The following is an 11,638-nucleotide window of genomic DNA, read 5'->3' as shown; positions in this document are numbered from 1 at the left end:
GCTGTACTGCAGTTTTGACTGCCTTACAAATTAGTAACATTATGACAGGATGTGCACTTAAAGCTCATGTCCAGGGAAGGGGTAACTGGGATTTGTTCATCATTCTCCACCCAGGCCTGCACCACCTAGTTCCTTTCCCCTTCTGTGTCTGTCTGATCAGCACTTGCTTCTCCACTTGCTGCTGTGCAAGCTTGCTTGTAGCCAGCTGGAGCCATGACAGCACTGCCTGTGCTGTTCAGTGTGAGACAGGGTAACAGACACCAGTGACTGATTTTCTTCTTTGTTTATTGCAAACAGAGATCCCAAGGGTCCCAAATGTCCTCCTGCTTTGGACCAACCTTCCTCCTTCCATGTCTGTGCTTGTTTCCCTTGCTGTCCTCTTGAGTGTCAGGCCATCTGCTCCTTCCCTGTCATTTGGAGAGCCTGGCACTCATACAGGTGCTTCCTAAGCCCTGCTGCTGCCTGAAGAATTAATTTCCTAATGTCACCAGTGCTGCTGTTTGCATTTTGCAGTTCCCAGTTTCTTTCTCGGCCAAAGCGGTGGGTTTGTAACATAACAAAATCACAGCTGGGGTTTGTGCATTGATTTTTCTCATGGAACAAGGCATCATGCTGAGAGATCCCCTACATACAAACACACTGCTGGCAGGGAAGGAGGTGGAGTGGGGACACAAGGTGTGGAATAGCTCCAGAACAGGTTGAAGAATCAGATTGCTTCATTCTTCTGTATCACCACCATTTTTTGTTACGCCTTTCTATTTAGACGTGTTAGACAACGATGTCCTAGGCAAATTTAAAAAGAACACATTCAAGGGTATAGTGATTAAACCACTGATTTGCAGCATGGGAGACCCATGTTTACTGAATCATTCATTCAACATGAACCAGGCTATGAAGCAAATATTACTTGTTTCATGTTTCACTTACAGAAAATGGAATAGCTGCAGTAGAAGAGTTTGCAAGTAACTGAGAGCTATACCAAATCTGTAACAGAGTGCTGAGGGATCTTACCTCGATTTCTGTACTTTTTTTGTGCAAAACATTTTTGAAGGTTTAGTTTCAGTGCAGAGGAAAAGCAAATGCAGTAACCTCACCGACTTCCATGAAACTGCGTGCTTGTTTTCTGGCCAGTACTCATTACTGTGCTGCTCACACATTCTGAGCAGCAGGCTCGACCCCACTGAGGCTGCCCAGGAAACAAAGTTGTTACAGAAGTATGCTCTGCAAGTTCAGGAGCACGTAAATAGCAAAATTTCTCCTAAAAGAACTACACGGGGTAGACATGCCGCTTGGAAGGGACCCATGTGATGGTTCAAAGATCAAAAACCAAGACACTTGAAAACCAAGGTATTTCCTGGCTGCCAACTATGTAAAATATGTTTTTGTATACATGCGTATAAGTATTTGTCTAGGATTTGATGCTGTGACTTGCAAGTTTGTTGGTTATACTTACTGTCCTGAACTTCACATGATATATGCCATATACATCACTTGTCATCACTCCTTTTTCACACTGTTTCAGCAGCTGTTTGTTTTTTACTTAACCCCATGCTAATGGGCGGTGGTGATAGGAAGTTCAGGATGGAAACCCAAAGTATTCATTTTGCTTTGTGGGAATACCAGCTCTGGATTTTCCGGTACCTCTCATTAAAACAAAGGGAAAAGTAAGAATGAAGGATGACACAGGCCAGCATGTCCTACAGTTCGGATTTGATACTGCAAGACTAAAAATTTACATGGGATAATTATTTCTGCTCATTTGCTTCTTTGCTTGCTGCTCTTCGAAATGACACACCGCAACCTAGGAGCTTTTCCATACTTGAACCCTGATTCAGTGTAGCATATACAATACCTATCATTTTCTTAGCATTGCTCGCTTGACTTTACCTGTTGTACATGGAAAAAAAAGTCTTCCTGCCGTTTGGTGGTCCGGCAATTGACAAAATCTTGAGCTATAATTCTGGCTTCTGCCTACAAACCTTCACATTCCTTGTTAATTATTTATTGAAGCACTCATTAGCACCTGATACCAGACCATCTCAGGTACAATCACTAAGAGATACCCAGGCAAACACATTTACTGGATTAAAAAATAACATTTTTTTGTTACTTATTGTAACTAAAGTATAACTCAAGTTACTGCAGACACAGTTCTGGAGGATTCCTTCTGTCTGCATGTCAGGAACTTGCCACACTTAACTGCTTACATAGCACAGATGTATTGCTAGTCAGACAGTCACAAGTATAACACTAGTTACCTTACTTTGCTGCCTGCTACTGAAAGGAAATCTGTATTATAATTTCCTCCTTCATTTTCCCTCTATAAAACTTAGCACATCGCAATTTTCCGCTCACATATTCTGCTAAAAATATGAAGTAACTCATCTGAACCGGGATCAGGTTCACCTCTGCTGCGGCTGCAGGAAAGAGAGGAGAAGGTAGGCGAAGAGGGGCTGCCTTGGCAGGCTGGATACTCTGGCATGGTGTGAGGGTACATACGTGCCATGCTCCCAGGCTCCAGTTTCCTGTGCCCCTTCCTCTGCCAGCCTGCACTTGAACTGCACTGCTGCAGTAAGGGAGCACGGGTCTCCTAAACCTTGCCTTAATAATTTGCAGGAAACTAGGAAATCAGATGCTTGCAGAGTATAAACAAAATCTGGCAGATTATATTCTCCACCTTTTAAGCAAAATGACAAGTAAATTTAGACTTGGCAGAAGCTGGAATTAGGAAAAACCTGAAAATCAGAAAAACACTTGTAAAGTGCTTGAGCCACCCTAACATTTGGCTAAATTAAGATACTGTGCCTCCCCATACTGAGCTATTTTGAAGCAAACTCCTTGGCTCTGCTTAAAGCACCCTTCTTCCACCTTGCACTCTATTGCTTAAGTAGAATACATCAGAATTATTTCTAGCTAATCCAATTGAAAAGAAACCTATCAAAAGAGTTATCTTTCTTTGAACAACCAGTGTTATGCAACTTCTTAAGGTTTCAGGTCAAGTTTCACTACATTTAAGATTGGTGGTCGGAAACAGTCACAGCAGCTGAGTATCACATCAGGGCCAATATGACAAAAATAAACACCAGCAGTATAGAAAGGGCAGAGAGGTGAACAAGTTGTCCTTGCTTTATTCTCATAACTTCTTACTCCAGAGCACTGCAGAGTTTGCATTTAAAAGTAGACAGAGCAGCTATAAGCAGATGAATATGTGTGCATGCACACACAAGTTATTACTCTGAATTAGAGTTTGGCTTTTGTCAGATACAATGACTGGAACACATGCAGCAGGAAAAAAAAGGTAGGTTAGCAGAAGGGGAGATTATATTTATTTCTATATAGTAACGAAAAGCATGACTTGACTGAGTTCTTAAGAGTCCCACAAAATGGGAAAGACAGGAAATACTACCTTAGTAGCAGGAGCTTCCACAGGTCTGCCTGCAGAAATGCAGAACACCTTGTAATGCTCCTGTACATGCTGCTTTAATTTGCTTTAAGTAGTTGGATATTAACAGACCTATACAGGACTGTGGCATCAACTGGATTCAAAATGAAGTGATACACATAATGTTTTTAATGAAACACTTCCCCTCTTGAATTCAGGCCTGGAGATGGCTGTTTTTGCAGTATTGCTAATACAAGTAGGAATGATTGAAACATTTTGAATTGAACAATATGGAGAATGGCAGATGCCTTTTGGACATAATAATTTCTCCAAATTCGGCATGGCTGTTACATGATTGCTAATCAGAGCACTTACTGAGTGCTCAAGACAGAGCACAGGCATACCTACTAGATTCTCACCACATAAATGTAAAATATATGTGTAAATAGCACTATTCATGTTCTTTGTAAACACAGAAATAGAGAAAAGGGATTCTCTTGCTCACAACTTTTTGTTCATGTCTCTTGCTTCCCCTCGGAGTAACAACTGATCTTGTTGTTTCTCACTTTGCATACACATCTGCCCCTCTGCTTCTGAGATGCCAGTCACAGTGTTCTTTCATACAGATTAAAACCATTATATTAAACTCAGAACAAACAGTCCACACTCAGCTTGAAATTTGCTGTCTTTTAGATCTCAGGAAGCCTATGTAGCTAAAACTTTGCTGCCTTTTTTTCCCCAGCTATATTAGTTGGTTAGCTAAAAATCTACAGATATTCCCAAGCTTTTCCAGTAAGTTTGAGACACTTTATTCAAAAGATATTGGAAAAAAAATTGCTGTCTTTGCTACCGAGTTGAAGTAACAGGAGAAGAGGCAAGAACATGATAAATAAGAAAACACTGCAAGAAGTTTCTGATTGTGTTGCTCTTGATATAAGGTTATGCAGTAAATATCCTCAAATTTGAATTGTATCTATCCTATTTTGTATTTTGCTTTTTTTTTTCCAAACAGAATTATTTAGCACTTCCTACAATGTGCTTGGTATCATATGTATTGGACAGCACCAACTGTGCTGCTGGAGTGGATTACATCTAGAGGCTCGAAAGCAAAAGTTGGCCAGCTGGGATGCTTGGCTTGTGGGTGGAAGTTGCCTAAGAGGCACATGGCTTGTTAGTGGTAGTAAGCTATTCTCTGAATCCCACACACACACCTATCTCTGAGCACTATCTCTATCTACTACCTCTACAGCCTGTGGTCCAAGATTTGCCATGATGTGATCTGCTGTGGACAAATCAAAGATGGACCAGAATTGCTTGGGTTCAGTTATCTGACAGGTGTCTGTATTACAAACAGATACCTCTCTTATTATTCTGGCAGTTGCTGTTAAGGACAGCATCAAACAAGGAATAAAAATGAGGAGGATGTTGAAGGGACCAACCAAAGGACTAATGTTTCAGCATATGTAGGGAACAATTTTAAGGTGTAATGCAGCCCAGATTTTGAAGTCTGAACTTCTGATTTCAGTACTTTTGCAAGTGTCTGAAGCAGACACGAAAGTCCTTCAAGCCGGAGCCTAAACCCAGCTGTGACACAGGCAAATGCAACTGTGTGTGTAATATAAAGGGCTTTGCATTCAAACCAAATTAAAGGTTATTACAGGAATGGAAGCCAGACAAATAAGCAACAACAACATATTGTAGGTAGTTTATCTTTCAAACATACAACATCATATTGTTGTACCAGGGACTGAAAGGACGCAAATCTACTATGGAGCCCTAAATCAGATGCACTGAGATAACAGGAACACCCTATCCCATTTTCTGACAACACAAATAAATAATACAGAACCCAGCAGAGAATGTGCAACAAAATTCTACTTAAAGTTATTTTCTAGAAGAACAATAATTTTTTCCAAAGATGTATGTGTCATCTTGGTAGCTGCATTTCTTGGTGGTTTACAGGAATAACTGGTTGGAACACTTAGATAATTCACAGAAGTAATTCAAGGGACCTTCAAGAGGGCATCTGCTCTCTCCTCAATGAATTCTGAAGCATGCTAACCAAGTTCACTGCAAGCAGGCAGATGCCTGACTTGGAGGGTTCTTGTCTGAATTTGATATGCCATAAACCACATTCATGATGATCAACCACCACATCATGATGGAAAAACTGTGGAACTTTCTAGAGCTGGTGTTCCTGACTATAGGCTATCCCGTGGCCAGAAAACAGCCAGCTGAGGAACAGCTGTGTGAATGATGAAACAATCGATATTAAGTGGGAAAATATTGTATGCAAATATGCAAGCCAGAATCTTGCTGTACAACAGTTTCAGGTAAGTTTGGGCCAAATTCTGGACCACTTATTGAGCAATCTAAGCTCTCTTCCATCTGAATTCGTATTTCCCCTTCCCTAAACACAATAATCAGACACTTAGTTTCCAAGGCCAAATGCTAGGATTGTTTTTATGAACAAGTTAGCTGTGTGGGAGATGTATGGCAGGCATAGTTTCACTTTTCTTTCTGAAATATGTTAACGGGAAGTATTCTCAGTTTAATTTTGGAGAATAAGAAAAAAAGGAAAGAACAACGAATTCAAGAAAAGGAAATAAAGGGTGAGGCTTTCTAGAAGCAGTAGAATAATTTTTGACACAAAATGTAGTTGGTATCTAGATAGAAGTACGCATGGTTTAAATATGCAGGTTTCCTAGTCCAAGAAGTAGGATGAAATTGCATTTAGAAATTAGTTGAAGCCAAATGTATAGCCAGCTAAGGCAAACAGAGGATATGGATTCAGTCGATTAACTTAGTACACTAAGGCAAATCTGAACAAAAAGCCTACAAAAGAAACAAACATGAGCTTGTTCCAGCTGCCTCCTCTGTCTGAAGATATAGGTCCTCTTTGTCCTGCTGGTGCAGATCTGAAGAAAAGAAAACAAACAGGATGTTCACAGCACAGAGCTGACTTAGGATTCTTTTAAATATCAGGCAGTTGTTGCCAAGGATGAAGTTTGCAGTCCAAGTGCTAAGCTAGAAGTTTCTTTGTAAGAGCTCACCACCAGATTCCCTTTGGCTGTCACGATTTTATAAACAGGATATCTGTGCAAAAAGCCTTGGGAACACTCCTTTCTACCTTAATACTACAGCCTCCTTGTTTTTCCACATCCATTTACTGTCTCTGGCCTTATGCTTGAGATTGTATAGAGCAATTCTAGACAGCAGTGGTCCTAGAGGTCTATTTTTACAGCAGCTGATTTAGCAGTATCCAGATCCATTTCTAAGTCCCCCTGACATCGCAATAATGCAAGTAATAAATACCTCTACTAATAGGTTGCATCTGGCCTCCTTTCTACTTACGTTTGTAAGCCATCTATGCCATCTAGTGGGTAGATTTTTACTTACAAGTTTTCTTCAAACATCGGGGTGTCAATTTAACAAGCCAAAAATCCAAATTTTATCTCAATAGCAACATAGTTCAAGTTTGTAGAGGAGTTAAGGGCCACTATTGCTACCCAAAAAGCCCCAAATGCATTACAGCACCTTCTAGGCCATTCCTCTGCTACCCTGACACAGCCTTCTCCTTTGATATCCCAATGTAACAGGAATTGTGGTTACAAAAAAAAAAAAAGTCACTTGGACAACTTTGTTTTGTGGCTCGGGACATTGTTCTCCAAAGGCTGAGAAGGCAGCTATTAGTACTGTAACAGCAAACAGCCATTGTGAAAGGGGATGTAACAGAACCTGCATGCCTAGTCTCACTATTTATAGTGAGATATATTCTATATTTATAATAATATATTCTATATCTATATATAGAAGTGTGAACACTGAGTATACATTGAGCACACACACTCTGCAAGGGAAACCTTTCCTGACAGGTAACATGTTCTTAACAGTGACGTCCCTACTGACCAAACTGTTCCCATGTCAGTTGATGGACCGTCAGAGAGCAGAGATCCATCCACAGAGAAAACAGATCTAGAAGATAATAATCAAATAATTTATATACATCTGCTTAAGGGCAACTAATTTCAATGGAGATGTTATTTATCAAAGAGAAGTAAGTGATTTGGGGAAGAGTGTAAGTATTCATTGGCTTGAAGTATTTTAGCTACGTAAATTTCAGGGAAAGGCAGTGACAGCATTCAGACTGGGAAGCTCTGACTTGATTATGGATAGCATAGATACAAAGAGAATCAAGCCTCTTACATTGCCATCTATACAGGAGGGAATAGAAGACTCAGGAAGGAAAGCAGCAAAGAAACTTCCTAAGGAGGAGGATAACAGCTGAGCTGCTTAGTAGCTACCCCAGGAGAGTATGAGACTGGTGCTTAGAATACACTAGTGATTTATGTTAATTTAAGGACCGACGTGAATGGGAAGAAGGGGTGGCTGCTCCCCAGCTTACATACTGCAAGTGCTAAGTGGTAATACTGCAGAACTGGTATTCTCATCCCTTAGGTGAAAGGAAAAAGCCATTAATGGTTTTCAAAAGCCTTCTCATCCAGGTTTCCTCACAAAACTTTGCGGGAAATGGTTTAAAACCTGAGAGAAGAGAAAAATTTCTGTTAAGAGTTCACAAGTTTATATTTTTTAAAGTCCTATAAAGTGCTTTTTCCTCCAATTTGTTAATATTGTCACCACGTTCAGAGCTGCAATTTTGCACGGGACAACCATATTTTCCTTTGACACATGAACAAAAGCCTTACCACTCACTGGCAGAACAAGAAAACCCTATTTTAATCCAGCATGCAAACAGTTATCTAGTAGAAAACAAATGCCAAACAGGACTGGAAGCCTGTTCTATGATCTGCTACCTAGGAGTCCAGAGCTATCTGATATGTAAAATGCCACCATTTTCATCACACATTTATAGGTTGGTGCTGGAATATAACTTGGATGTAAGAATAAATGTTGCATGACAAGGTGAGTAAAAGCTTTCAGTGACCAGCAGGAACAGGGAGTGTAAGGTGTACACTTTGTAAGGGTGTATTTGAAATGGAACATATGCTACAGAAAGCGATGTGCAACTCCTTTTTCTGTACTGCATGAAGCACTACTGCCACACAACCAAAGTCAGGCAAGCAGGAGTTGCACCTCTCTGCTGCCATAACCAGGGACAGCAAACCAGGTTTTTCATAGCAGAAGTTATCATTGCAGTATTACATAGGTATTAATACATAAAAGATTTGCAGGTGCTTGAATTAGGGCAGAAAGGACAGTAGGAGATAGGATATGGCAAAATCTATGGATTATGCATAAAATAATGTAACTCAAGAACAACTTTTATGCATCCACATATCCTGCTACATTCCAAACTGTGAGGAAGTTTTCATATTCAGATGCTCAGATACTTTGCGTACACCTACATATGCAGCAGCATATATATTAAGAAACTTAGTTACAATTGAAAACAGTCATCTCCTGTAAATTTACTGAAATACATAATAAATTAATTTAATCCTCTTTTTATAGTAAAGCAAAATACAGACAGAAAGGGAGACTATAAAACCTAGTTTGGGAGTGATGCTTGCTAACTCAGAAAGGTATATCTTGGATGTAATCTGCATTCTTTGCAGATAAACTATTGGCCCAAGGTAAAGACATTAAAATATAGAAATTGTGTTTGCACAAAAAATGGAAGATTAAAAAAAACTTCCTCAAAATTTGGAATTGCAAGTTCTAGTAGCTGCAGAAATGTCCTTTAGATCTGTTGCCATTTGACCTACGATTTCATTATTCATGGAAGAATATCAATGAAAGAAATTTCATATTTGTAATAGACTTTGCATCAAAACACTGATACATACAAACTTCACTCATACCACCAGTGATATACAGTGTGACTGTGTGATCGATGAGAACTGATTTACACCCAGTTTTGAACAGCAGGTGCTCACAGACAAATTGTGCACAATTTGTAGATAGAAACTGCTCACTCAATACACAGTAAGTAATAAATTCAAGAATACTGCACATTGCATATGGGGGATATATAATAGATGGTGGAGGTGGAATCTGTTGAACTGTTGGCTTCTGCATTATTTGGTTGTAATGACTCTGAGGATGGACTGAACTTCTTTTACTTACGATGAAAGGGTACACTTAGAATCATCAGGATAATCCACACAGAGTAAGAACATTACAGACCTGTAAAGATACCATTTTATTTAGCATCTTTCAGGCAGAAAACAGAGGAAAACAAATGAAGAAAAATAAACCCACCCTGAAACAAAATCAACAGTACTGTCATGTCTAAAACTTCCCTTCAATTATATTTATTTTACAATCTACTGTGGATAGCTACAGCTGTGAATACTACTGTGAATAACCAGTAATCCTGCAGACATTCGATAGTGTTTTTAACTGTTGTTTAGATTTTCAATCCAAATACGTATTTTATAATGAAGTGGAATACATGAGGCCATCTTCTGTGTCTGACACTGGGTAAGTAATTATACTGTTACACAATATGGTGCTGTGTTCTGCTCAGTTCATGGCTGAAAAATGCCAAGTCTGAAAAATGTGACATCACCCCTCCAATATATCAGTCTCTTACTGAAGACACAAGATTAATTGCATTTAAAAGGTAAGAAACCGTTTAGAATAGATGAGATGCTTCTGCAAATACAACATAGTAATGAAGAAATTTCACTTACTTGTAATTGTCAGTGCAGGTGACATCATAACCAAGGGTTTTCAATCTGTTTTCTAGTTTCTCTACAGTATGAGTTCCACAGGAATCTCTGTGAGAAAGGATTTTAATATAATTGTATTTCTTTTCACTGAACCTGATGCAATTAGTAAAGTAAATCCCCCTTATTTGGGCTCTTCTGTATTCCTTAACACCTACAGAAAACTGGTGTACAATGCTATTTATAATGCTTCATTTGCTTACAATCATTTAACATTTTGTACTCAGTTTGCAGATACTGGAAGATTGGCTTCAGCCAGTGTAGCACTTGCAGATTCTATTAATCAATATTCCCACATCTAATATTTCACTAGACAAACAGAAAAAGAGCTAGTTATTTTTGTAAAATGATAATGAACGTTTCACTTGTAATATTCTTTGGCAGCTATTTAGGTGATGCTAAAGTCAATGCCAGCTGTCCTTATAGATTAAGCTGGCTATAACAAATTAGAATTATTCTTCTTGTTAGGTGATTGCTCTCTTTCTTGAATACAGAACAGAAAAATCCATGGAGAAATTAAAAAAAAAACAACCCAGAAACAATCCTAAATGCAGCTTCTGTGTCTAGCAATAATTTTTTAATTTGTGGTCCAATTACCAAAAGAAAATTTAGCATAGCACAGAACCTACTGAGATTTCTAAAACTTGCACCAACATGAAATACTAAGGCTCCTTGCCCAATGGTCTGTAAATACTCATGACTAAAGAAATCCTATAGGGACCAACAAAATAACCATAGAATCATACAATCGTAGAACAGTTTGGGCTACAAGGGACCTTCAAAGTTCATCCAGTCCAACCCCAGCAATGACTAGGGACATCTTCAACCAGAACAGTTTGCCCAGAACCACATCCACCCTGTCCTTGAATGTCTCCAGGGATGGCACATCCACCACGTCTCTGGGCAACCTGTTCCGTTATTTTACCACCTTTATTTTTAAGAACTTTTCCCTCACATCCAGCCTGAATCTCTCCTCTTTTAGTTTAAAACCATTACCCCTCATCCTATTGTAACTGCTATGCAAATATAACCAAACAGAAAGCTAAGGTGAATTTTTAAATACAGGTCCAAAAAGGAGAAATTAATTTTTATGGATGACGTAACTTACGTATCTGGTCCTCCAATATCATCCACAACCCAGATGGCAATTTGTGAGATTTTGTCTTTTTGGAGATTAGGTATTTCATAATCTGCAAAAAAACTAATTCAAGAAACAGTTTTAGAACTATAAAGAAAGAATAAGAAAAATAAATAACCTTTTCCCCTTTGCATTAATGAAGGCTTTGATCCTGCTGTAGGATATGGGCTTGCTGAACTTTACATTTACATCTTATGATTACAATTAGACTCAACACAGAGTAGAAAAAATCTGATTCACATTCTGAATATCCTCAAAGGTCAAAGGCATTTAATCAGGCGATTTGTTTTTACATTCTTCATCTTAGAAGGGCTCAGCTGCAAAAAAGTTACAACTGAAGAGGTGAACCAGAATGAAGGGAACTTTTAAAAATGCAAAAGCAGAACAAAAAACATTCGATAATTAGTAAAAAAATACAAAGGTCAC

The 11,638-nt window shown here is 38.9% G+C and overlaps 1 protein-coding gene across 1 annotated transcript; it reads right to left on the bottom strand.

Annotated features, from left to right (window-relative positions):
* Positions 1-6,082: 6,082 nt before the first annotated feature.
* On the bottom strand, positions 6,083-11,275 carry LOC104401101 (ADP-ribosyl cyclase/cyclic ADP-ribose hydrolase 2-like; the record flags this gene model as incomplete). The annotated part of the gene is made up of 4 exons (XM_010017571.1): positions 6,083-6,300; positions 9,470-9,529; positions 10,039-10,125; positions 11,183-11,275. Coding segments are annotated over 4 exons (355 nt in total), but the record flags the coding sequence as incomplete, so codon positions are not given.
* Positions 11,276-11,638: the final 363 nt, after the last annotated feature.

This window comes from Nestor notabilis, unplaced genomic scaffold (genome assembly GCF_000696875.1).
Source record: "Nestor notabilis isolate BGI_N333 unplaced genomic scaffold, ASM69687v1 scaffold3917, whole genome shotgun sequence".
In the NCBI taxonomy this organism is placed as follows: domain Eukaryota; kingdom Metazoa; phylum Chordata; class Aves; order Psittaciformes; family Psittacidae; genus Nestor; species Nestor notabilis.
The sequence above is the reverse complement of the archived record's forward strand: the minus strand, read 5'-3'. Positions and strand labels throughout refer to the sequence as shown.